The sequence below is a fragment of the Piliocolobus tephrosceles genome, chromosome 16 (assembly GCF_002776525.5).
Source record: "Piliocolobus tephrosceles isolate RC106 chromosome 16, ASM277652v3, whole genome shotgun sequence".
In the NCBI taxonomy this organism is placed as follows: domain Eukaryota; kingdom Metazoa; phylum Chordata; class Mammalia; order Primates; family Cercopithecidae; genus Piliocolobus; species Piliocolobus tephrosceles.
Genome location: NC_045449.1, coordinates 74,076,419 through 74,103,676, shown reverse-complemented (window position 1 = coordinate 74,103,676; position 27,258 = coordinate 74,076,419). Strand labels below are relative to the sequence as shown.

The following is a 27,258-nucleotide window of genomic DNA, read 5'->3' as shown; positions in this document are numbered from 1 at the left end:
GATCACAAGGTCAGGAGATCGAGACCATCCTGGCTAACCCGGTGAAACCCCGTCTCTACTAAAAAAAAATACAAAAAACTAGCCAGGTGAGGTGGCAGGCGCCTGTAGTCCCAGCTACTCGGGAGGCTGAGGCAGGAGAATGGCGTGAACCCGGGAGGCGGAGCTTGTAGTGAGCTGAGATCTGGCCACTGCACTCCAGCCCGGGCGACAGAGCGAGACTCCGTCTCAAAAAAAAAAAAAAAAAAAAAAAAATATTTGGGTCATGAAATAATCTGTACAAAAAAACCCCATAACACAAGTTTATCTATATAACAAACCTGCACATGTACTCCTGAACTTAAAAATTAAAAAATAAATAAATAAATACACTTTTTCTGGTAATATTTTCTTGGGCTAAAGGGGAGGTCATTATGTTTGGATCAGAGATCAGGATTATATATATTGCCAATATTCCTCTCCTATAGGCCTGCATTATGCAAGGGTATAAATAACTTAGAGTTCACAACGCCTTTGACCTAGCAGTTCCACTTATAGGGATCCATCTCAATGAAGTCATTGGACAGAGAAAGCTAAGGATGCTTATGAAAGCACGTGGCTACAGTGCAGTGGCACGATCCCAGCTCACTGCAACCTCCAACTCCCAGGTTCAAGCGATTCTCCTGCCTCAGGCTCCTGAGTAGCTGGGATTACAAGCACATGACACCATGCCTGGCTAATTTTTTTTTTTTTTTTTTTTTTTTGTATTTTTAGTAGAAACGGGTTTTCACCATGTTGGCCAGGCTGGTCTTGAACTCCTGACCTCAGGTGATCCACCCGCCTCGGCCTCCCAAAGTGCTGGGACTACAGGCGTGAGCCACTGTGCCCAGCCTATTCTTGATAGTTTGATGTCTTAAAATGTTAAAAGAATGTGTGTTACTTCTGTCATTAGAAACAGGAACGGAGTCACTACAGAGCCCACTGGGACTCCGGGCGCATGGCGTAGGAGCCATTCTTCCCAGATTCATGTAGATAAGCACAACTCTACCACTTACGTATTTTGTGTTTGATCCCGGAACTGTGAGAAAGAGATTCCCTCCAGAGCGGCCCAGGTGTCCTCAGGCTGGCTCCAGGCATCCTTGTGCCACGGGGCCAGTTCCATACAGCAGTGCAGGACAGGCAGGGTGCCCAGCCAGTGGTACATACTTTTGTCCATGCACCTTTGGCACAGGTTCACCAGGTACAGCTGCCAGCTGGAAGGGAATAAAGATCCCGCAGTGAGCTGAGTTGGCCAGGGAGTCGTCTCCCTGGGGTTCTGGAGTCCCAACGGGAAGCAAACACCGGGCACACAGAGCAGGAGGAGCACCACACGTGGCAGAGCCGAGTTTAACTCGCACAGGAGCCACAGAGTAACTCGCACAGGAGACAGGGCTTCCCTCAGCCCCCAGCCTAGGGCGTCAGGTCTTTCGCGGGCTCTTGCCGAATCCCCACAACAAACTCCCAGGACGGGGAGCGATCTCAGAGGCAAAGGTCCTGGCTAAGTAGTCAACGCAGGGTCCTGCCTGACAGAGCCGGGATTTGAACCCAGGCCATCTGGCAACAGTAAATCTAAATATAAAGCAACTTGTAAAATTTATTTTCATTGTTTAGAGACAGTCTCACTCCATCATCAAGGCAGTGTGGTGGAGTGATCATTACAACCTCGAACTCTTGGGCTCGAGGGATCCTCCTGCCTCAGTCTCTCAAGTGCTGGAATTACAGGTGCACCACCACACCCAGCTACTTTTTTTTTTTTTGGAAACAGAGTCTCACTCTGTTGGCCAGGCTGGAGTGCAATGGCACAATCTCGGCTCACTGCAACCTCCACCTCCCGGGTTCAAGCAATTCTCCTGTCTCAGCCTCCCAAGTAAGTGGGACTACAGGTACCTGTCAACACACCTGGTTAATTTTTTGTATTTGTATTTTTAGTAGAGATAGGGTTTCACCATGTTGGCCGGTTAAATTTTTTATTTTGATTTTTGTTTCCCAGGCTGATCCTGAACCCCTGGGCTCAAGCAATCCCTCCTGCCTCAGTCTCCCAAAGCACTGGGATTACAGGTGTGAGCCATAATGCCCGGTCAAAACAACTGTTTTTTTTTTTTTTTTGACACGAAGTCTTGCTCTGTCACCCAGGCTGGAGTGCAGTGGCATGATCTCGGCTCACTGCAACCTCTGCCTCTTGGTTCAAGCAATTCTCTTACCCCGGTATCCTGAGTAGCTGAGATTACAGATGTGCATCACCACATCCAGCTAATTTTTGCATTTTTAGTAGAGACAGGGTTTCACCATGTTGGTCAGGCTGGTCTCCAACTCCTGACCTCATGATCCGCCTGCCTCGACCTCCCAAAGTGCTGGGATTTCAGGCATGAGCCACCACGCCCGGCCCCAAAACAACTTTTTAAACGTAAGGGGTGGACCCATGAACAATACATGGTAAATCTGCTACAGTCAAAATATATTAATGATTCCTCATACTTTAAACACCGGCACTAACTTTGTACATTGCCTTGCCACCATTCCTCCTCTTTGTCAAAATGTGCAGTGTTTATCTGGGTGTTTTATATTTGTAAAACTAGGCCAGGCACAGTGGCTCATGCCTATAATCCCAACACTTTGGGAGGCCGAGGCAGGTAGATCACTTCAACTCAGGAGCTCAAGACCACCGGGGCAACATGGCGAAACCCCGTCTCTACAATAAATACAAAAATTAGCTGCAAGTGGTGGTGTGCATCTGTAGTCGTAGCTATTCAGGAGGCTGAGGTGGGAGAACCACCTGAGTCGGTGAGGTTGAAGCTGTAGTGAGCTGTGACTGCTCCACTGCAGTCCAGCCTGGGGGAACAGAGTAAGACACTGTCTCAAAACAACAAATAAATAAATGTATAAAACCAAGAGGCTGGTGTCGTGATAAGACATGCTGGTCAGGAAAGGCTACCTCATGTCATTCTCAAGTTCAAATCAACGCCCACAGAATGCTGGGAGACTGCGACCATCAGAGCTCAGTGGTGTCTGAGCAGGTCCTCCCACCAAGTCAAAGGCCATCACCTTCTCACCACCAAACATTTCAGGCCCGGGACAGTCACACTGTGTTTCCTGAACTAGACACGGCACAGGCAGGGGCATCGGAGGAACATTCACGCTGCTTCTGCAGATGTCCTTGAGGGGATGTGTTCAGGCCGGCATTGTGCCACAACCTCCTAAATGCGTGCACACAGAGGCTGCTCGTGGTATGACATGAAGCTTCAAAAAGCAGGATATTCAGTCCAGGCGCAGTGGTTCACGCCTACAATCTTAGCACTTTGGGAGGCCAAGGTGGGTGGACCACTTGAGGTCAGGAGTTCGAGACCAGCCTGGCCAAAATGGCGAAAACCCTTCTCTACTAAAAATACAAAAATTAGCCGTGTGTGGTAGTGTGCACCTGTAGTCCCTGCTACTAAGGAGGCTGAAGCAGGAGAATTGCCTGAACCTGGGAGGCAGAGGCTGCAGTGAGCCAAGATTGCACCACTGTACTCCAGCCTGGGTCACAGAGTGAGACGCCATCTAGGGAAAACAAACAAACAAAGCAGGGTATTCAACAGAAGACAGAATATAATAAAAATAAGATAGATGCTAGGAAAAACTACTGCCATAACTACAATGGGTGGTCAAATCATGGGTGGTTTTCTTTCTTCCCTGTGTGCTTTCAAGTCACTCTAGTCAACCACTTATTTTTGCAATCAGAGAAAATCATTATAATAGCTATAAAAACATTTTAACAAAAAACAATAATACCTCTGAGATGTCCCAAGGATGTGGCTTAGGTCACTGTGAAGCTCATCTGGTGAGCTGGCATCCGAGGACAGGAGGTGACACACCGAGGTCAGGTCGTCTTCTAATAACAAAAACTGAAATTTTTCCACTACAAAAAGGACAATCAGGCCCATTTTCAGTTTACTCCTCACTGGGCAGTCTTTAGGGGAAAGGTCCGCGCTTTTTCTCTCCAGAAATGGTGCCATGTGCTTTTGCAGATATTCCCACAGGTCCTTCTTCACCTGATGGTGGGAGAAGAGGAAGATGCATGAACCGTGAACTTGAATTCATCAGGTGTCCAGAACCGCCCCAGCACCACAGCTAGGGCAGCAGACCCCATCCGTGCCCCCCACCACACCTGTGGGAGCTACAGGAGCAGCCGCGGTACAGCCAAGACCCTGGCATGAGGGCTCAGGCAGGGCCCCTGAGGCTCACCAGCGCTCAGCTTCACCTCGGAAACAGCTCCAGGCTGGCCTGAAACCCACCCAGGCTACACCGCAGTGTGGGAGAAGGTGCCGTGAGGGAGGGTTCCCTGTTCCTTCCACTCTCCCTCCAAGGCCAGGGGAGGACTCAGGACTGGTGCTGGGGTGGGGTTCAGATTACAACCAGGAAAAGGAGGAAAATGGGGAGGGCAGGGAAATTACAAGACACGGTGGTAGGAGAAAAGGTCAGAAACTTCTACACATTCCCATCTGCAACCTGGCCCCCAGAGTCAAGGGGTCATCCGGCCACTAGCAGGTCAGGTGAGGCTCCTGCCCAGAAGGTAGAGCAGCTGGTGGCAAGCCGATACCTCTTTCTCCCCATACTGCAAAGCAGTCCACGGTTGTGCCTGTCCTTCATAAATCATAGGCTGTCGCACGACAAAATAAAACTGCTGGAACTGGGTGAAGAAGTTGTTGAGGTTGATGGTGTCCCAGGTCTGCAGGATGCTGAAGATGCTGTCCAGCATGACCGTGGCGGCGATCTGCTTGCCCTTCACCAGGTCCTTCTTCGTGAAGTCTGCGATATGGTTCATGATTTTCTGCAATTTCCCAGGAGGCCTCATACAAACTATGTCATCGTACTGATGCCAGTCTGAGAGGGACAGAAAGAACGAGAGTCTACCTAAGACCATCAAAACCCTGGAGACCCAGATGTTGGCCTAGAAGGCTGATCATGACTGGCACAGAGATGGAGTCAACGGGCCACAGCAAGGGAGGAAGGGAAAAGCAAAAACCTGCACACTGACGACAGCCAGACTCACTCCATCTGGCTTCTTATCTGAGGCCGGCCCCGTGCAAGCAGACATCCTAGACGTCCCACAGTGATGAGTGGAAAGCCCAGGGTCGTGAAATGCAGCGGGCCTGAGACTTGCAACGGATCTCTAACTGTGTAGCTCAGCAAACTTGATAAACAACTTCCTTAAACATCATCACAAGGAGGTGGAACGTGTCATACAGAAACCACATCCCTCACTAGCAACCGAGCACTGTCCCGGTCAATCACTGAGTTGGTTTCCTCTGTACTAGGAATGGGACACAGCCCCTGGAGGAAGGTGCAGGCTGCCCAGCAGGCACAGATGGCCTCTGGCATGGTGGCTGGCACAGGGCAAGGGCTGAATTCATGACTGTTCTTAAGCTCCATTGCAAATGATGTGAGTGCAGACCTCATTACAGAGAACCCAGTGAGGTCGACTGTAAAATAATTAGAAAACACAAGAGGTCAATGAGATAGTCAGAGGCCACGTGAAGACATACAAAGAGAAGTAAAAATCAGGCAGAAACAGGAAGCACCCTGACAGGCCTCCTGAGCCCCTCTGCTGTGCTTTGGTCCCTATGGTTGTCTAGACTCGCAGGCCCATCCACCCCAGCTCTGCATCCCAGGCCCAGCAGGGCTTGCAACTGTTTAGTTCACCTCGGTCATCACCTCCTTGTGGAAGCTTCTGCCGACCTCCCGCTCAAATCCCCTTCCACGTGCCTTTTGTTTTGTTTTGTGTTGTTTTGTTTTTGAGACGGAGTCGCGCTCTGTCGCCCAGGCTGGAGTGCAGTGGCCGATCCTGGCTCACTGCAAGCTCCGCCTCCCGGGTTTACGCCATTCTCCTGCCTCAGTCTCCTGAGGAGCTGGGACTACAGGGGCCCACCACCACGCCCAGCTAATCTTTTTATATTTTTAGTAGAGACGGGGTTTCACTATGTTGGCCAGGATGGTCTTGAACTCCTGACCTCATGATCCGCCCCCCTCGGCCTCCCAAAGTGCAGGAATTACAGGCGTGAGCCACAGCGCCCGGCCACCACACGCCCTTTTAACTGAGCCATCAATGCCACAGCATTTATCAGAGAAGGAATTCCATATTTATAGAATTCCATATTTAAATATATTTATATATGGAATTACTGGACTAAGGCCTATTCTCTCAAAGCTTAAGTTCTCAGAGTACACTCTCTAGCTAGCAAAATCACATCTGGCTGGGCACAGTGGCTCACGTCTTAATTCCAGCACTTTGGGAGGCCAAGATGGGCGGATTGCTTGAGCCCACGAGTTTGAGATCAGACTGGGCAACGTAGCAAGACCAGTCTCTCCAAAAAAAGTATGAAAAATTAGCCAGACATGGTGGCACACGCCTGTAGGCCCAGCTACTTGGGGGACTGAGGGGGAGAGGATCAGTTGAGCCCTGGTGGTTGAGGCTGTAATGAGCTGAGATCGTGCCATTGCACTCCAGCCTGGGTGACAGAGCGAGATCCTGTCTCAAAAAAAAAATTATGTTTACAAAAACGAAAAAATAAATACTTTATAAAGTTCTTAGGACTTCTTTGTCCAAGGTGGAATGACAGGGACTAAATTTACATTCTCCCGTATCTGCCTGAAACAACATATGAACAACATAAACAGTAAAACAACCGTTTTCAAGACACCGGACACCGGGGGGCAGGGAGTGGAAAGCAATAACCAGTTGACCCCAGCTCACTTCCTTGAGTTTCAGTGTCACTGTGCAGGGAGGGGAGCCAGGGGAAGCCCAGGACGCCCCAGCTGAGGAGGCAGTGCTGGGAGTCCAGGTGATCAAGAGAGCCCAAGTTTGTAGACAGAGAACTCAGGTGGTGGACCCCTGAGAGAGGCATGGAGGGGCACAGAGGGCTCTGCGAGAAGGGGAGCGCCAGCATCTATCGACAGGTGGGCGGAACGGCTGACATGCTGGGGATGGCAGCCAGCAGGAGCCTGCAGACGGGGCTCTGGGCGTCATCTCCAGTCAACCATCTGAAAATCTCGAGAGAAGGGACAAGGCCCAGTGGCCTCCTGGTCACTGCACTTGTCCCTGACCCAGCTTCCAGGCCTTTGCTGCCCCTCTGTTCCCAGTCGCAGCCCTTCTTCTGGCTTCCTGTTCTCTCCTTTCCCTTAATTAAAAATCCTTTCCGGCTGGGCGCAGTGGCTCACACCTGTAATCCCAACACTTTGGGAGGCCGAGACGGGCAAATCACCTGAGCTCAAGACCAGCTGGCCAACATGGTGAACCCCCGTCTCTACTAAAAATGCAAAAGTTAGCCGGGGGTGGTGGCAGGCTCCTGTAATCCCAGCTACTCGGGGGGCTGAGGCAGGAGAATTGCTTGACCCCGGGAAGCGGAGGTTGCAGTGAGCCGAGATTGCACCACTGCACTCCAGCCTGAGCGACAGACTCCGTCTCAAAAAACAAACAAAAAAATCTGCAAGTGAGTGGGTAAGTCACACTGAGCTCAAAGGAGAAGCCAACACATCTTTAACCAACCAGGGACACAACCCAAAGTCAGTGTCACTGAACCCCGAGGCTGGGGAGGGGCCGTTGCAGAGCAAAGAGGCCCTCACTGCCCAGGTAAAGTCTGTGGTCTCCAGAGAGACGCGTCCAGGACCGCAGGGCTGGCATCCGCACTCCGGAAGGGTGAGCAGACAGCCTCCTGCCACGACTTACCTCCTGAGCCCAAAAGTGAAGATTTTATGAACAGACAGCGGTTGACGTGCTCGCCCTCCTTCTGCTGGCGCTTGTAGATGAACTCAAATTCAGCAGGGCCCTTGTTATTACAAATGACGTACTTGTAAGGAATATATTTATTTAGGTATTTCTTGGAAATGACGACGCTGCCTTCAACAAGAACGCCATCATGATGTAAGTCTCTGGGAATGAACAGGATACAGTTGGTTATCCAAAATTCCCATCCCGGAAATTTTAGTTCTTCTCAAACACAGCATGGAATGCAAAGCTACAAATTGATGTGGACCAAGAGGAGGCTTCTAGAACAAGAAAAGAAACCCTGGCAAGGCTGGGTTCAGTGGCCCATGCCTGAAATCCCAACACCATGGGAGGCTGAGGTGGGAGGACTTCTCGAGTTCAGAGGTCAAGGCTGCATTGACCTGTGATCCCACCACTGCACTCCAGCCTGGGTGACAGAGCAAGATTCTGTCTTGGATAAACAAAGCTGAGCACAGTGGCCCAGGAGATTGAGGCTGCAGTGAGTCATGATTGTACTCCTGCCTAGGCAACAGAGCAAGATCCCCTCTCTAAAAAAACAGTGTAATAAAGAAAGCTTACTTTAAAAAAAAAAAAAAAAAAAAAAGGTCCACGATGGAATGTGACACAGAAATGCATGGCCAGGAAGAGTTGTCTGAAATATTCATCTTCCAAAAGCCAAAGAATGTCATCAACTCACTTGATAAAAATTATTTAAAGCCTGGACGCAGTGGCTCATGCCTGTAATCCCAGCACTTTGGGAGGCCTAGGCAGGCGGATCACCTGAGGTCAGGAGCTTGAGACTAGCCTGGCCAGCATTTAGTAGAAACTCCATCTCTACTAAAAATACAAAAATTAGCCGGGCATGGTGTTGGGCGCCTGTCATCCCAGCTACTTGGGAGGCTGAGGCATGAGAATCGCTTGAACCCAGGAGGCAGAGGCTGCAGTGAGCTGAGATCACGCTACTGCACTCCAGCCTGGGTGACACAGCAAGACTCTGTCTCAAAAAAAAAAAAAATTATTTTTAAATACGTGTCACAGGCTAGGCATCCTATGCCTTGCCTGAGGGATTCCTCCCAAGCATACAGACACGCCCACCTGGTGCAGTGCAGCTCGCAGACATTCCCGCTCCACTTCGGCTCTCCGAGTTCTTCTCCCCCTCTGATGAAGACTTTATGGTGGTCGGGATTGAAGGAGAAATGCTTAGAGATGATGGCGTGGAAGTACACGGTGACTCCTCTGCCCGGGCTCAGCGTCCTGGTGGAAAACCAAAACAGAAATCTGATTCCCACAAGATCTGTCCACCTGCCATGTACATGCACGCACATGCACACACACACGTGCACACAGGTACACGCAGTTACACACAAGCACACGCACACATGCACACATATCCACGCACGTGCACAAGCACGAACACACGCACATGCACACACACGTGCACACAGGTACACGCAGTTACACACAAGCACACGCACACGTGCACACATATCCACGCACGTGCACAAGCACGAACACACGCACATGCACACACATGCACATGCACACACACACACAGGCACACAGTCCTTGTGTTCCTAATGCACACTATCACAGCCTAGCAAAAATGCAAGCACATCCATGTCTGACACACGACCCCCTGTGGGGTCGTCATTCCCTGTCTCCAAAATGGAGGAAGAAGAGGTGGCCAATCCCTGCCCATCTCTGAAGTGCTGCGGGCAGTGGCAGGAGGCCCCAGCAGGTGTCTGAGCCAGAACAGCCCCTCTCCTGAGTTCCAAAAGGCCCACATGCTGGCTCCAGGACCCCAGGGGCTATTAGGAAACAAGAAACTGGCACAGGTGCCCGCCCCCGTCCACCTCCTAAGTGGCTCCCTTTTCCCCCAAAGTTAAACTTGCCAAAACAGTTGACTAGAAGGGCAGCCTGGATATCCCCTGGGAGTTGTGCGGGGAGAGGGTGTGCCAGGGTCTCAGGCAGGGTCTCCTTTGCTCCCCTGTGGGGTCATCCCTACCTTGCCTTCACTTCCTGGACACCCGCTTTCTGGTTTTTTTGCTCCTTCTCCTTTTTCGCAGCAGCTGCACTTTTGTTCTTCCCCTCTGGCTTCTTGGGGTCTTCAGGCTCCCCTTGCTTATTTTTACCGACTTTTTCTCCAGCAGTAGCCGTCTCGTCCTTGGTCTTGGTCTCAGCTTCCTGGAACAAGGAACCAAACCCCGATCTTCAAGGCTGGTCTCCACATTTTCTTTTTTTTTTTTTTGAGATGGAGTCTCGCTCTTATTCCCCAGGCTGGAGTGCAGTGGCGCAATCTCAGCTCACTGCAACCTCCGCCTCCCAGGTTCAAGCAATTCTCCTGCCGCAGCCTCCCGAGTAGCTGGGATTACAGGCACACAACACCATGGCTGGCTAATTTTTGTATTTTTAGTAGAGACGGGGTTTTACCATGTTGGCCAGACGGGTCTTAAACTCCTGACCTCAGGTGATGCACCCGCCTGGGCCTCCCAAGTGCTGGGATTACAGGTGTGAGCCGCCGCGCCCGTCCCAGCTTCCACATCGACCCCTACAGGGGATGCTTCTCACAGCGGACTGAGTGACCACAACTCTTCCCTGCTTGGGACCTTCCAGTGCCATTGGGGTCACTAATCACAGCCTCCAGGGGCGCCGCTCTCCATCCTCATTGGTGGCCTCTCCTCCCCCAACTCCTCCTGGGAGCACTGGTGTCCCTGCTGCTCTGGGAACAGGCCCACCCCACACTACCCCAGGGCCCCTGCACATGACCTTCCCATTGTCTGGGACACATCCCAGACACCTCCAGGACCATCCCTCACCACATCCTCAGAGAGGCCTTGCCCGGCCACTCGGGCTGTGGGGGCCACAGTACCGCGGGGTCCACCCCAGTGCCCTCTCCCCCAGCTCCCGCCACGCTCTTCTCACTGCTGAGGTCGGTTTCCTGACTCTCTCTCTCCTCCAGAATGTGAGCACCCCAAAGCCCAGGGCTTTGTCTGAATCACGGCTATATCCCCAGCACTTAAATATTCACTGAATAATTAAATGAAAGAGGGGCAGCCGTGGGCAGGACGAGGGCCTCCTGCAGCCAGCAGGCAGGAAGGAGACGCACCTGGCAGTGTGTTTTGGAAGCAGGAGTGGTTGTTGGCGGCTGTTTCATTCCCTGGATCTTCTCTTCCATTTCCTTCCCGGCCCCTTTAACTGCATCGGCTGGCTCAGCTGCAGCATCAACTGCCTGCAAGACCCCAAACACCAAAGTCAAGGTGACAAAATGGACCAGGGTGACTCTGACATGGTTTAAGGGTCAGTATCTGCCACAAGCCTAGGGACAGGATGGGCCGGCATCCCAGGTGGAGGGGCAGCCCTCCCACCCCAGCCAGGGAGAAGGGCCCAGAGGACACCCTCCCTGGCAGAGAAGCAACGCCAGCACCTTGCAGCAGAGCCCAGGTGCCGAGGGCTCAGTGCCACTCCCGGCCATCTCTCTCTTGGATGACTCACCGTAGAGGCTGGGGTCCCCGCCTGCTGCCTGGTGGTCTGCGGTTCTGTCCCGGGCTCAGAGCTGCCCCCTTTTGACTCAGGCAACAGGAGCTCCTGGGCAGCATCTTCAGTCTCAGAACGGCCTTCACCAGCAGAGGTGGGGGGACCGGCCCCCTCCTGGGACAGGCCTCTGCCCCCAGAGGGGATGGAAGCGTCCTTGTCCTCCCCTTCTGTGCGGTCCTGGGGTTGGGAGCTGCTCTGAGCCTCACCTCCTGAGGCCACTCCTGCTTCTCCCAAAGCCTGAGGCTGCAGGGGGCTGTCACCAACCTTGGTGGGCATGGAGGGACTGTCACCCTCCAGTGGTGTGGTGGCTGTGCCCGGGGGCTGGCTCGGCTGGCCAGTCGGGCCACTCTGCTGGGCGTGGCTGTGGGGCAGGGCTGTGTCCTGAGGCTCCGGGTTTGAAAGCAAAGTCAGATGACAGGGGCTGGCAGGAGACAGGGGCAAGGAATCCAGCCCTGAGGAAGCGGAGTTGTTCAGATTCTTTTTCTTCTTCCTTTTCTTCTTTTTGCTCTAAACAGAAAGAGAGACACTCACTTGATTTCTTAGATTTAGTGTACTCTAGCCCACGTTTCCCTCCAACTTTCTCTTCCATTTCTCAACTACATCAAGCTTCTCTTAACCAAAGTACCTAACACCTGTTAGATCTGCAATTACCTGGAAAGAATGAAATTAAGAAACAGAAGTTGGGGATGGGCAGGGTCAGGGGCAAGTGGCCTTGAAGTGCTTTTACCACACTCAGCACGGTCACGGCCAGGCGGAGACCCTCACACAGGCTCACTGCTTACTGGGCATCCACAGACATGGATATTTATTTATAAATTTGAGACAAGGTCTCCCTCTGTCGCCCAGGCTGGAGTGCAGTGGTGCAATCCCGGCTCACTGTAGCCTCGACCTCCTGGGCTCAAGTGATCCTCCCACCTCAGCCTCCTGAGTAGCTGGGACTACAGGTGAGCATCACTGCGCCCAGCTAATTTTTGGTTGGTTGGTTTGTTTGTTTTGTGTAGAAACAGGGTTTCGTCATGTTGCCCAAGCTGGTTTTGAACTCTGGGACTCAGGCGATCTGCCCTCCTCGGCCTCCCGAAATCCTGGAGTTACAGGCGTGAACCACCATTCCCAGCTGGTTTTAAAAAATGCTTTGTAGGCCGGGCGTGGTGGCTCAAGCCTGTAGTCCCAGCACTTTGGGAGGCCGAGACGGGTGGATCACGAGGTCAGGAGATCGAGACCATTCTGGCTAACACAGTGAAACCCCGTCTCTACTAAAAAATACAAAAAAAAACTAGCCGGGCGAGGTGGCGGGCGCCTGTAGTCCCAGCTACTCGGGAGGCTGAGGCAGGAGAATGGCGTGAACCCGGGAGGTGGAGCTTGCAGTGAGCTGAGATCTGGCCACTGCACTCCAGCCTGGGTGACAGAGCAAGACTCCGTCTCAAAAAAAAAAAAAAATGCTTTGTAGAGACAGAGTCTCACTATATTGCCCAGGCTGGTCTCCAACACCCAGGCTCAGGCAATCCTCCCATCTTGGCCTCCCGAAGTGTGGGATTACACATGTGAGCCACCGTGCCTGGCCTGGTTTTGAACATTAGAAAGCACACACAGGCTTTCCACTTTTTATGCACCTCTATAAAAATATTTAGTACACAAAATTTGAAATGAGAAGGAGGAGACTAAAAAATGAGTAGCAGCTGCCTCCACACCCTCAGCAGGCACAGCCAGGCTCAAAGGCACATCCAGGTTCAGGGGTAGCGTCCCCACCTTGGAACCAGGACTGCACCTGGTGGGAGGAGGCTGCCAGGACCCTGGGACCCCACAGGCATCTCCCAGGGGCTGGTGCTCAGGGGTGCATGCTGATCAGGTCACTACAGGAAAGTGACTTGTAGATCCCCTGAAACCTGGTGGTATGTGATGAGGGCCCCGAACTGCCAGGCAGCAGGTGTGAACCTGTGCCCACTCCACGTCCCCCACCTCCTGCACCCACATACCCGGGAAGACCCGCACACACTGAGGTGCAGCCCAGGGGCTAATCTACCCTCTCCTCAGCAACTGGTAGCGAGGGGACTAGGAAGGGCCACAGGGTCCCATCACTGCCACTTCAGGAGCCCCTCGGCTGACGGCTGGCCCGTGTGTGGCCCCAGGAGGAGGCTCCATTCCCACCCGCCCAGGGCACGGCGAAGCGGCAGCTGGACAGGGCTGCGTCCCAGGGCTTCCAGGAGGCCAGGCCGACACTGCGAGCCCTTCTCTCTCACACACGACTGCACTTCCTGCCAGAACCAGGGCCAGAAATTCCGATTTTCTCCTCCTTTTTAAATTCAGAGGAAACCCACGCTCAGTGTACACAAAGCACAGGAGGCGCTCCCACCCCCCGCCACCTGCCCCCCGACCCATAACATCTCCCCAGGCCACAGTTCGGCTCTAGCGTCCCGCTCGGCCTGTGTCCCTGATGCCGAACCCAGGCCACCAACCCACCACACCGCTGAAAGCACCTGGTCCCGTTCCTGGGAGCAAGCACCACCCTTGAAATGGCACACTTGGCGCGTTTGGGTGCAGGCAGGGAAGGCTCACTCCCAGCGCAGGTTGACTCTAAAACGGCGCTTCATTGAGATCTGGCCACTGCACTCCAAGCTGGGCGACAGAGTGAGACTCCATCTCAAATATTAAAAAAAAAAATAGGTCAGGCGTGTTGGCTCAGGCCTGTAATCCCAGCACTTTGGGAGGCCGAGGCAGGCAGATCACTGGCGGTCAAGAGATTGCAACCAGCCTGGCCAACATGGTGAAATCCCCCGTCTTTGCTAAACATACAAAAAAATCAGCTGGACGTGGTGGCAGGCGCCTGTAATCCCAGCTACTTGGGAGGCTGAGGCAGGAGAATTGCTTGAACCTGGGAGGCGGAGTTTGCAGTGAGCCGAGATTAAGCCACTGCACTCCAGCCTGAGCAATAGAGCAAGACTCCATCTCAAAAAAAAAAGCAACTGCAGAAGAAGAGTCTGGGGTTGGGGCCCAGCACTGGAGAGTGGCATCATCAGGGCAGGTGTCAGCCTCTGAATGACGGGCTGGTCAGCTGCTGGGGACCTGCTGAAAGGGGGAAGCAAGAGGCCATCAAGAAACAGGCAGGTACTGCACAACCCTTCACTGCAGGCACCCATCGGCCTCAGTGTGCTGAGGAGACCTGGCAGGTAGGGTCTGAGCCCTGAAGACAGCCTAGCTTCGGAGAGGCGATGACGCCATCCCTGCCCGGCCAGCGGCCTGGTGCCTCTGTGGCTGCCATGCAGTGGCGTCTGGGCTGGGTTTAGAGGGCCTGCCTGGGTTCCCATTCAGCTCACCCCATGGCACACTGGCTGGGCAACCCCAGGTGGGTCACTGAGCCACTGTGGGCCTTAGTCTCCCCATCTTTAAAGTGGAGACAGCAGATGTCTCCACATCAGAGCATCACTGAGGGTGACCAAATGGGACGAAGCACACAGAGTTGTAGGACACTGCCTGGCACACGCAAGGCCCCCATCAGTGATGCTGTGGTCACGGTCACTGTCCACACACAGCAGGTGTTTGTGGCCACGTGGTGACAGCACAGGATGGCCTAGCCTGGGGGATGGTCCCTTGGCTCTCCCTGTTCTCGGCCGCATGGTTTCAGTACCATCAGCTTTACTCCAGCCCCAGGGGCAGCTCTTGTGCGTGGGCTGATGTCAACCACTGCTGTCTATCATCCTGGCCTTGGGGACCCACTGGGGGATGGGCCCGTGAGCCAATCAGAGCCAATGAGATTTGAGGAAACGCTTCCTCTCTCCAGAGGAATCAATCACCAGAGGAGGCGCTCTCTTGTCCCCTGAATGACACAGTAGCAGGTGGATCACGGGGAGGCCACTGTGTGGCACGAGGGAGTGACGGGAAACAGCTGGTGAGAGGCTCGGTGGGGGAGCCACGTCCGGAAGGCAGAGCCGACAGGGCCAGAGACACCTGCACCAAGCCTCGCCTGCAGCCTCGGGGCTTATCAGGTGTGTCCATAATAAACTCCCTCAATGGGTTAGCCAGGTGGAGCTGGGCTTTCCAGTATTTGAAATGGAGTCTTGCTCTGTCACCCAGGCTGGAGCACAGTGGCATAATCTCAGCTCGCTGCAACCTCTGTTTCCTGGGTTCACGCAGTTCTCCTGCCTCAGCCTCCTGAGTAGCTGGGATTACAGGCTCAGGCCACCACGCCCAGCTAATTTTTGTTCTGTTTTTGGTTTCCGTTTTGTTTTGTTTTTTTTTTGAGACGAAGTTTGGCTCTTGTTGCCCAGGCTGGAGTGCAATGGCATGATCTGAGCCTATTGCAACCTCCACCTCCCAGGTTCAAGGGATTATCCTGCCTCAGCCTCCTGAGTAGCTGGGATTACAGGCACCTGCCATCATGCCTAGCTAATTTTTTTTTTTTTTTTTTTTTTTTTTTGTATTTTTGTACAGACGGGGTTTCACCATGTTGGCCAGGCTGGTTTTAAACTGACCTCAGGTGATCCACCCTCTTCGGCCTCCCAAAGTGCTGGGATTACAGGCGTGAGCTACCATGCCCGGCTGTAATTTTCGTATTTTTAGTACAGATGGGGTTTCACCATGTTGGCCAGCTGGTCTTGAACTCTGACCTCAGGTGATCCACCCACCTCGGCCTCCCAAGTGCTGCGAGTACACGTGTAAGCCACTGTGCCTGGCCATAACCCGAAGATTTCTAATGGTTAAAATAATCAAACCTCAAATTAAGTTATCCCTAATTATGAAAGTTGAAAATAAGCCAGGGTCACGGATGCTCTAGCAGCTTCAACGACATCCTCAGGCTCTGGCCTGCCGAGTCACAGCCCGGAACAGGAGGAGCCCACTGAGGCAGGCCCCTGACCACCCCCCACCTCCCACCGGCATGGAAGACGCAGGCCCCCTACTGCTTCTTTCCTTGATGTAGCAAAGGGCTCAGCCCTTAGGAACAACTGCCAGCAGCCCTCCCCAGGGCCTGCCTTGCAGGAGGAGTGGCCAGCCAGGAATAAACAGCAGCAGCAGCACATGGAGCTTGGGCAGAGCCCAGGGAGGCTGGAGGCAGGGGCCTGGCCTTACTCCCTCTGCCCACAACATGGGGCTGTGGAAAAACTGCAGTAAACGCAGAGGCAACTGCTGGAGAGACCCTTGGAGGGACCATGATCCAGTTCCTGGAAGACCACTGCCCTGAAGCTGCCAGCCCAGACCCTCTTTTCCATAGAAACAAAACAGACCATCTGACATCATCGCACCTGCAGGGCTGAGGTCTCGGAGGAGCAGCCCCAGGTTCACCCCTCTCAGCTGTTCCCGTGTGAACTGCCGCCTGGCCCTGAATTGGGGACCACTTACTTCTCGGCGAGGACTGGCCAAGTGCCCCGGTCAGGGCCCTGCGCTGCCGGTGCCTCCTGCTGTCTGCTTTTCCACTGAACAGTTTCACGGTCTTCTTTGACCCAGAACCTCCAACTATATAAACCATAGTGGTATTTATAATTTTAGCAGGGAGTGAGGCTTAGAAGTATTTACAGAATTTTATAAATATCCCCCTATATTTTCTAGACCTTTTAGGATGCTGTTTTACATTAAAATATTGAATCAGGCCAGGCGCAGTGGCTCACACCTGTAATCCCAGCACTTTAAGAGGACAAGGCAGGCAGATCACCTGAGGTCAGGAGTTTGAGACCAGCCTGGCCAGCGTGGTGAAACCCCATCTCTACTAAAAATACAAAAATTAGCCGGGCGTGGTAGCGCGTGCCTGTAATCCCAGCTACTCTAGAGGCTGAGGCAGGAGAATCGCTTGAACCCGGGAGACGGAGGTTGCAGGGAGCCGAGATCATGCCACTGCACTCCAGCCTGGGCAACAGAGGGAGACTCTGTCTCAGAAATAAATAAATAAAAAATAAAGTGCACGGGGGTGCTGTGGGTTACGTGCCAACGCCACGCCGTTTCATATCTAGGACTGGGCATCCTCAGATTTTGGTGTCCTCCGGGGTCCGGAACCGATCCCCTGTGGGCAACAAGGGACCACTGTGTATGTCAGTGTGAGCACGAGACGAGCATGAGTGGGACATGTGTGTGTTGGGGGGTATGTGAGTGGGGTGTGTGTGTGTGTGTTGGGTGTGTGTGGGGTGTGTGTGTCTTGGGGTGTGAGTGGGGTATGTATGTGTTGGGTTGTGTGTGTGACTGGGGTATGTGTGTTGGGGTGTGTGTTGGGTGTGTGTGAATGGGGTATGTATGTGTGTTGGGGTGTGTGTGTTCGGGGTGAGTGGGTTGTGTGTGTGTGTGTTGGGGGTGTGAGTGGGATGTGTGTGTTTGGGGGTGAGTGGGGTGTGTGTGTTGGGGGTGAGTGGTGTGAGTGGGATATGTGTGTGGTGGGTATGTGAGTGGTGTGTGTTGGGGTGTGTTGAGGGTGTGTGAGTGGGGTTAGTGGGGTGTGTGTGTGTTGGGGGTGTGTTGAGTGGTGTGTTGGGGGTGTGTGAGTGGTGTGAGTGGGGTGTGTGAGTGGTGTGAGTGGGGTGTGTGGGGGGGGGGTTTGTGAGTGGGGTGAGTGGGGTGCGTGTGTTGTACCCAAATGCTGAGCCCATGGTTCAGACACTCCACTTTCCACACCCATGTGTACACCCTGACCAACACGCTCCGGCCCGCACATGCCGTGCATCACTCCAGCTCACAACTCATGCTCCGTGGGCACCCCCAGGTTGTGCCTGTTACTCCACGGGAATGTTTCCACCCGTGCACATTGACAGCTTTACTGTAAATTTCCCATCCATTTCTCCTCCTTCTCACATCCATTAAGTATCTTCTCCAATTTATAGTTTAAAATCTTTCTGTCAGCTTCCAAAAATACAAAACCAGGCTAGGGGTGGTGGTTTATGCCTGTAATCCCTGCACTTTGGGAGGCTGAGGTGGGAGAATCGCTTGAGCCCAGGGGTTTGAGACCAGCCTGGGTAACACAGCAAGACCCCATCTCTACCAAAAAATTTAAAAAATTAATTGGGCGTGGTGGTGCACGCCTGTGGTCCCAGCTACTCGGGAGGCTGAGGCACGAGGACTGCTTGAGCCCAGGAAGTCAAGGCTGCAATGAGCAGTGATTTTGCCACAGCACTCCAGCCTGGGACACAGGGCGAGACCCTGTCTCAAAACAAAAACAAAAACCACCACACCCATTCAGAGCTATACTACTGTTACACATTAATTAGCTGGTTAAGTTCCTGCATCACTCTGGGTGACAGCAGACATCTCTGCAGTGTTAAACCTTCCATGTTCTCTACTGGGGAGGGTCCACCTCTCCAGGGACTTCACTGTCTGCTGAGCCCCAGAGCCTTCTCCTCGCCAGGCCTATGAATCCGTCCTTTATTTTACAAGCTGCTTCTCATATTTTTGTTGCTATTGAGAATAAGCTCTCCACCCACACCGTGCCTTAGGTCTGGGTAAGTCCAGCCCCGTGTGGACGCTGCCTGCATTTCCCAAGAGCTACAGGAGCGGGCTCACGGCCAAGCCCCAGGCCACAGAGGAAAGAGCACGCCTGCCTCGAACGTTTCTGCGTACACCTGAGACCTAGGACCCACCGCAGGTGGTGGATGCTCAGTAAATCTCTGTTCAATGAACACGTGACCATCTCGATGGGCCGGGGGGAGCAGCGCAGGGAAGGCGGGGAGGCTGTCACCCTCTGTCAAACAGTAATAAACTTCACAAATATCACTCTTCAAGGTATGAAGCTCCCTTGCTTTTCCCCAAAAGCAGAAGTTTCATTACATGTGTTAGCTAATTTCATTTTCGATATTATTAGTGAGTCCTGTAATACTTCTAAATGCTATAGAAAATGTGAGGATTTTGGACAGGCACAGTGGCTCATGTCTGTAATCCCAGCACTTTGGGAAGCCGAGGCAGGTGGATAATTTGAGGCCAGGAGTTCAAGACCAGCCTGGCCAACATGGTGAAACCCCGTCTCTACTAAAAATACACAAAAAAAGTAGCCGGACATGGTGGCAGGCGCCTGTAGTCCCAGTTACTCAGGAGGGAGAGGCAGGAGAATCACTTGAACCCGGGAGGCGGAGGTTGCAGTGAGCTGAGATCGTGCCACTGCACTCCAGCCTGGGCAACAGAGCGAGACTCCGTCTCAAAAAAAGAAAAGAAAGAAAGAAAAGAAAAAGTCAGGATTTCAACTTCCAGAAACCAGAGACTAAACTGAGCAGGGTTTCCACTACACCCCCATGCGGCGAGTGCCATCCAAGACCTTGTGTTCAGGCAGAGGCCTGGTCCGGCCCCGCCTGTCTGGGCCGGGCCCTCTCAGCCCCTCAGGCTCCCCTCCTGCTGTCTGTGGTGAAGCCTGTGTTGCCAGTGGACCTTTAGCCAGGTGAGTGCAACCAGGTTAAGTTTCTCCAGGTGTCCAAGGGGACAGCTGCATGGAGTAAAAAGGCGAGTGGAAGGATGGGGGCCAGAAGGGCAAGCACAACAAAGCGGAAATTCACCGCTAGCAAAATGTCCTTAGAGTCACAAGAGCCAAGCTTGAATCAGCGTTGCTCTGTCACAGCCCAAGGGCGACCTGAGAACGCCAGTCCTGGGCAGCCTTCCTCGGCTGGCAGGGACTCAAGGGCCGGAAGTGCGAGGTGGCTGTGCCGGCATGCACGGGGGGGCGGGGAGCGTTCTGCCCAACTGTTGACTCAGACTACCTGCTCACAGTCTGCAGAAGGCACGCCGGCGGCCTCAAGCGGGGCTGTGTCCTGCTTCCTTCTCTTGCGGGGTATGGCATTAGCAGCTTCCCACTCATCGGATATGAGGTCTACAGTAGCATCTACCAAAACCTCTGACGCAGCTCCCTGTTGAAACACAACCCCCTTCAGACAGGGCAGGGCTGTGCACCCCACGCACGGCTCTAGCAGACTCGCAAAGACCCGACCTCAGGGGCCACCTCCTCTCAGAAAGGCCCAGGCAGGGACATCCACGTGTGGGCACTGACCAGCTCCCCAGCACCCTCTGCATACAGGGCCCACGGGCAGGAGGGTGTGGGGAGACCAAGAAGCAGCTCCTGCAGACGTGCAGGGCAAATGCATGTAAGAGAAGAACTGCCCACACCAGAGGCGGCACCCTGCCAGGCTCACAGCACCCTGCCAAGCTCCCAGCACCCTACCAGACTCCTGGCGCCCCTGGGCCTCCACACGAATGCCTTGGCTTGTGCTCAGAGCACAGATGCACTGCAGAGACCAACCCAGAAGGTACAGGCAGGCCCGGGCACCCCAGGTCCAGCCAGGCCAGGCCTCCTGAACCCCTAGAGCCGGAGGCAGGCAGTCTGGCCCCACAGCAGGCATGCTCATCCGGCACCTCCCTCCCACACCGGGCATCACCAGGAGACCTCACAGCAAGACGCCCAGCAGGAAGCTGAGGAAGGGAAGCTCCACCAGGAGCCTCGAACCCAAATGGCCCCTGGCTGCAGCGGAGTCTCCTCCTCCCTCAGCACAGGAAGTACAACCCAGCAGCCAAGCCCAGCAGCCTCTCCAGAGGAAGAATCCACAAAGGGCACCCGGTTAGTCGGCAACCAGCGGCCACCAAAGGAGAGACCAAGTGGAGAACGGTTGTGCCAAGGGACGGGCGCGGGCGTGGGCCCCTCTCTGCACCCTCTCCCTCTCCACCCACCCCATGACTTCGGGTAAAGACTGACCACCTGACTCTGCTGTGGGGTGAGGCTGGCCACGCAGCTCGCTGGGGCCACCTCCCTTGGCTCCGGGCACCCTCCTCACCATGGTTAGAATGCAGCGTTTGTGCTTAGAGAACCGTTCTCTAGAACGCGTACACCGCTCTCAGCTTCAGAATTCAACAGGTTCCCCGTGGGACTGGGAAAACGCACAAAAGCCCTTGTAAGTTCGTCACCAGAGACACCCCATCAGTGCTCAGCTGTGCATTCACTCTGAACTTCTCTCATGTGTGGATATGTGGACATTTAGTTTTTTTTTTTTTTTTTTTTGAGACAGAGTCTCACTGTCACCCAGGCTGGAGTGCAGTGGCTCAATCTTGGCTCACTGCAACCTCTGCGTTCTGGGTTCAAGCGATTCCCCTGCCTCAACCTCCCAAGTAGCTGGGCTTACAGGCAAGCACCAGCACACTCAGCTAATTTTTGTATTTTTAGTAGAGAGGGCGTTTCCCCATGTTGATCAGGCTGGTCTCAAACTCCTGACCTCAAGAGATCCACACACCTCAGCCTCCCAAAGTGCTGGGATGACAGGTGAGAAGCCACCACCCCTGGCCCTAGTTCCCATTTTCTTCACCCCAGAAGGAAACCCCACAGCAATGACTCCCTACTCCCCACTCCTCCCAGCCAACCACTAATCTGTGTTCTGTCTCCATGGGTGAGTCTATCGTGGATATTTCGTATCAGTGGAATCATACATGGCCTCTTGTATCTGGCTTCTTTCACTTAGCATGTTTTTTGAGGTCCATCCACACTGCAGCACAGATCCATATCGTATTCTATTTTTTTTTTTTTTTTTTTTTTTTTTGAGACTGAGTCTCGCTCTGTTGACAGGCTGGAGCGAAGTGGTGCGATCTCGGCTCACTGCAACCTCCACCTCCCAGGTTCAAGTGATTCTCCTGCCTCAGCCTCCTGAGTAGCTGGGACTACAGGCATGTGCCCCCATGCCTGGCTAAATTTTTTTTGTATTTTTAGTAGAGACAGGGTTTCACCATGTTGGCCAGAATGTTCTCGATCTCCTGACCTCATGATCCACCCACCTCAGCCTCCCAAAGGGCTGGGATGACAGGCGTGAGCCACCGCGCCCAGCCTAGGATAATTTTATGTGTAACTTTTGGATCAACTGCCTTGCTGTTTCCTTAGTGGCTGCAGCATCTGACATTCCCACCAACACTGTACAACACTTCCAATTTCTCCACATCCTCATCAACACTTCTTACTTTCCTTCCTTCCTTCTCTCTCTCTCTCTTTTTGAGGCAGGATCTCACAGTCACCCAGTGAGCCACTGCGCCCGGCCTCTTCTTTTGTTCCCTTGCTCATGTTGGTTTTCTCTTGTTCAAGATTCCCTAGTAAATGTCTTCATTCTTTTCGTATCTTCAGTGTCAACTCTACATTTTACAAATTCAAGCAGATTCCACTAATAAAAAATTTTAAAACATTAAAACATAAATAAATAAAAAATAGGCCAGGCACGGTGGCTCACACCTCTAATCCCAGCATTTTGGGAGGCTGAGGCGGGCAGATCACCTGAAGTCAGGGGTTCAAGACCAGCCTGACCAACATGGAGAAACCCGTCTCTACTAAAAATACAAAATCAGCCGGGCGTGGTGTAATCCCAGCTACTTGGGAGGCTGATGCAGGAGAATCGCTTGAACTCGGGAAGTGGAGGTGGCTGTGAGCTGAGATCACGCCATTGTACTCCAGCCTGGGCAACAGGAGTGAAACTCTTCTCAAAAATAAATAAATAAATAAATAGATAGATAGATAAATAAATAAATAAAACAAAAAATAAAAGTAAAAATAAATAAATAATAAAGTCTCTGTTCCTTTAGCTTGTTGCCAATTAGTGGTTTGATAGCGATTTCCTTAAACACCTACAGCCAAAACATGGAAAAAAAAAAAAAAAACTGGCCAGGCGCAGTGTTTCACACCTGTAATCCCAGCACTTTGAGAGGCCGAGGCGGGTGGATCACAAGGTCAGGGAGATCGAGACCATCCTGGCTAACACGGTGAAACCCCATCTCTACTAAAAATACAAAAAATTAGCAGGGCAAGGTGGCGGCGCCTGTAGTCCCAGCTACTTGGGAGGCTGAGGTAGGAGAATCACTTGAACCCGGGAGGCGGAGCTTGCAGTGAGCCGAGATTGCGCCACTGCACTCCAGCCTGGGCGACAGAGCGAGACTCCGTCTCAAAAAAAAAAAAAAAAAAAATACTCTCTCAGTCTTTGTAGACTGGCCCTGAGTTGGGGCACCCCTCCCACACTTAGCCTTCCTTCCGGCCTGCCCTGAGGTCTTCTCAGGTCTTTTTTGAGCACGTGTCCTGCTTGAGCATTTGTGTGGCTTTCTAGATTCCTCATTATTCATAGGAACTTTTCAAAATTTTATTCCCCCAAGTAACTCAATTCTTAGCTTTTCCTCTGTCTTTAGACGGCTTTATTGTTTGCCCCAGATGGCAAATGGTTTATTCGTCTTCAATGTTTTCAAGGAACACCGTCCACATTGCCACTTCTCCATTCTGACGGAGTTCCAAATTAGGTATAAAAAAGGAGTTACCCAAACTTTCTGCATCCCATGTGGTCCAGGCTTGGGGGTGGCCTTGGCCACTCTGGAAGGGATTACTCTCCAAGGGAATGACACAAGCACACACACACCGCACTCACACACACCCCAACACACACACATATCCCACTCCCCCACTCACACACATCCCAACACACACATATCCCATTCACCCCACTCACACACACCCCACTCACACACACCCCAACATGAACACACATACCACTCACCCCACTCACACACCAACTCACACACCCCAACACACACACCCCACTCACACACCCCCAATTCACATACCCCAACACACACACATATCCCACTCACCCCACTCGCACACACCCCAACACACACATATCCCATTCACCCCACTCACACACACCCCAACATGAACACACATCCCACTCACCCCACTCACACACCAACACACACACCCCACTCACACACCCCAACACACACACCCCCCACTCACACACCCCCAACACATACCCACCCCCAATACACATGTGTGAGCAATAAAGCTTTTTAATCACCTGGGTGCAGGCGGGCTGAGTCCGAAAAGAGAGTCAGCGAAGGGAGATAGGGGTGGGGCTATTTTATAAGATTTGGGTAGGTAGTGGAAAATTACACTCAGAGGGGGTTGTTGTTCTCTGATGGGCAGGGGTGGGTGTCACAAGGTGCTCAGTGTGGGAGCTTTTGAGCCAGGATGAGCCAGGAGAAGGAATTTCACAAGGTAATGTCATCACTTAAGGCAGGGACCAGCCATTTTCACTTCTTTTGTGATTCTTCACTTGCTTCAGGCCATCTAGATGTGTAGGTGCAGGTCACAGGGGATAGGATGGCTTAGCTTGGGCTCAGAGGCCTAACAACACACACACCCCACTCACATACCCCCAACACACATTCCACTCACACCGCTCACAAACCCCAACACACACACACCTAACACACACACACCCCTCACACACCCTCAACACACACCTCTCACAAACCCCAACACACACACATTCCACTCACACCGTTCACACACCCCCAACACACACCCAACACACACACACACCCCTCACACATCCCTAACACACACGTCCCATTCACACCACTCACACCCCCCCAACACACACTCCACAGACCACAGCACTGCAGCTGCATCACTTCCCACCACAGCCCAATCATGGCGTGCCACCTACAAGGAACAACAGACAGAAAGCCAACCCCAGCGCCGACACAGAAAGACAGCTTAGCTTCCCCTTCTCAGTGCCCAGCAAGAAACCTGGGAGCTGACACTGCCCTCTGGGTCTTCCCAGACTGCGCTAGAGCCCAGGAGAATGGTTCTCTTCCAACCATTCTCCTTGAACATGTCCAGGACACTCCCCTCGAAAGCCTGCCCTAGAGGCTCCAACTGGGGATCTTACCAAGGACGCATTCTCTTGGTGTCTAACACGCCTAAGGGGCTGTTGGAGGCCATAGGGAGCCGAAAGATGGCTCAGCCACACCCTTCCAAGAAGGGCAACCAGCCAGCCAGCACATTTCCAGAGCACCTGCCCCACACCCAAAGCTTCAAAGCCCCTCTGGGCATGCACCCTCAAAGCAGAGGCCTACAGAAGCACAAGACATGCACCCAGCAATGCTCAGGTCCCTGCCCTGAACCTGCAAGGCACCTCTGAGGTTGCACCCTCAATGCAGAGAGACCCACAGAAGTTTGGGACACAGATACACACAGCAGAAGCTCAGGTTCCACCCCCAGTCACAGCTTCTGGGAGACATATGCGTATTGGGTCTGGTAGAAAGAGAAAGAAGGTGGAGGCCGGGTGCAGTGGCTCATGCCTGTAATCCCAGCACTTTGGGAGGCCGAGGTGGGTGGATCACCTGAGGTCAGGAGTTTGAGACCAGCCTGGCCAACATGGTGAAACCCTGTCTCTACTAAATACAAAAAATTAGCTGCGCATGGTGGTGGGTGCCTGTAGTCCCAGCTACTTGGGAGGCTGAGGCAGAAGAATCGCTTGAACCCAGGAGGTGGAGGCTGCAGTGAGCTGAGATCGCACCACTGAACTCCAGCCTGGGCAACAAGAGTGAAACTCTGTCTCAAAAAAAAAAAAAGAAAAGAAAAGAAAAGAAAAAGAAGGTGGAGGCCCCAAGGGGTCTGGAACCCACAGACTCCAGCCAGAGACAAATCAGGTGCAGAAGGGGCGGCTCTGCTGCTGCCCCGTGGGCAGGTTCAATGAGCTGGGCTGTGGTGGCATTTTCGGGGGCCAGCTGGGCAGCTGTGCAGTGAGATTATCGGGGCAGAGTGAGCAGGGGGGAGCCAGGGGCGGTGCACTCACTTCTTGGACGGTCCAGGAGGCATCGGAACTGGACTCGTCAGGGTTTTCTTGCCAACTGTCTGAGCCCGGGGACAAGCACGGGCCCCCTTCCTCCTCCAGCTCCGGCCCACACTCCATTTCGCCCCCTGGGGCTGACGCCATTGTGGAGTTATTGTTCTCAGAATCTGTAACGAAGGAAGGGTCAAACCTCAGAGAGAAGCCAGTGAATGTTGGGAAGGAAAAGCTGGCATCCTTCCCGCGAGTGCAGAGGTTCACCCTGTTCTCCCTCCGAGGTCCTGCACCGGGCCTGCTGACGTGAGCAGGGTAGGGGTTCTGCTCCAGGTGGGGAGGAGGGAACCAGGGACCCCACTCTCAGCACAACACGGCGTGAATCGGACAGAAAGACCGCACGGTCCTAGCATCCAGCCCCTCCCACCCCATGTCCAGATCAGCGGATTCACCTGACTCTGTACTAGGATGTCAGCACACCTCGGGCACCTCTAAAACAGGGCCTGTTATGCTTTCCTCCCCTACTGTAGACATTCCTCCTGTCTCCCCCAGGGTGGGCACTCTCCCAGTGGTGGCCCAGGGGTCTCCCACTGTTTCCCTTGTCCTGGCACTAAGGCATCTGCCTGCCCAGCTGCTCTGCCTCCAGATTCTCACCCATGCAGAGCTGCCACGCAGACAGCACGGAGCACCCGCTCCACCGGCCCCACGCTCACTCTAGCCTTCGCTGTGGTGTAGACATGCCTCGTCCGTCCCCACCAAAACTCATGTTGACATCTGATCCCCAGTGTGCCAGTGCTGGGAGGCAGGGCCAGGGGGAGGTCTGTGGGTCATGAGGGCGAATCCCTCACGGATGGCTTGATGCTGTTTGCGGTCAAGGGTTCTCACTCTCTCAAGAGACTGGTTTACTCCCCTTGGGAATGGATTAGCACCCGCCAGTTGTTACGAAGCCAAGATGCTTCATCAGCATCCCCATCGGCCTACTCTGCCATGTTGTGACATGGCACAAAAGCCCGCACCAGAAGCCAGGGCCAGGCCCTAAACTTCTCAGTCTGTAGAACTGTGAGCTAAATAAACCTCTTTGTTCTTTTTTAATTTAATTTTAATTTTTTTGAGACAGGGTCTTGCTCTGTCGCCCAGGCTGGAGTGCAGTGGTGCAATCTCAGCTCACTGCAACCTCTGCCTCCTGGGTTCAAGCGATTCTCCTGCCTCAGCCTCCCAAGTAGCTGAGATTACAGGTGCGTGCCACCACACCCAGCTAATTTTTGTGTTTTTAGTAGAGACAGGGTTTCAGCACCTTGGCCAGGATGGTCTTGAACTCCTGACCTCATGATCCACCCATCTTGGTCTCTCAAAGTGCTGGGATTACAGGCAGGCGTGAGCCACCTTGCCCAGCCTCTTTTCTTTTTCTTTTCTTTTCTTTTTTTTTTTTTTTTTTTTTTT

General features: G+C 53.2%; 1 protein-coding gene across 7 annotated transcripts in view; it reads right to left on the bottom strand.

The window, feature by feature from the left end:
* The window catches only part of RNF213 (ring finger protein 213), a 132,478-nt gene that overhangs the window by 93,192 nt on the left and 12,028 nt on the right, over window positions 1-27,258 (bottom strand). For 4 of the 7 annotated variants that reach the window (XM_023211605.2, XM_023211604.2, XM_023211606.2 and 1 more), the window contains 10 exons: window positions 25,831-25,994; window positions 19,942-20,088; window positions 11,249-11,797; window positions 10,863-10,985; window positions 9,762-9,940; window positions 8,852-9,010; window positions 7,718-7,920; window positions 4,592-4,875; window positions 3,784-4,043; window positions 1,032-1,229 (listed from right to left, as the gene is read on the bottom strand). In XM_023211605.2, the coding sequence (XP_023067373.1) occupies window positions 1,032-1,229; window positions 3,784-4,043; window positions 4,592-4,875; window positions 7,718-7,920; window positions 8,852-9,010; window positions 9,762-9,940; window positions 10,863-10,985; window positions 11,249-11,797; window positions 19,942-20,088; window positions 25,831-25,994 (2,266 nt within the window). The remainder of the gene's footprint in view (window positions 1-1,031; window positions 1,230-3,783; window positions 4,044-4,591; window positions 4,876-7,717; window positions 7,921-8,851; window positions 9,011-9,761; window positions 9,941-10,862; window positions 10,986-11,248; window positions 11,798-19,941; window positions 20,089-25,830; window positions 25,995-27,258) is intronic. The other 3 variants (XM_023211609.2, XM_023211608.2, XM_023211607.2) reach the window with 2 other exon arrangements.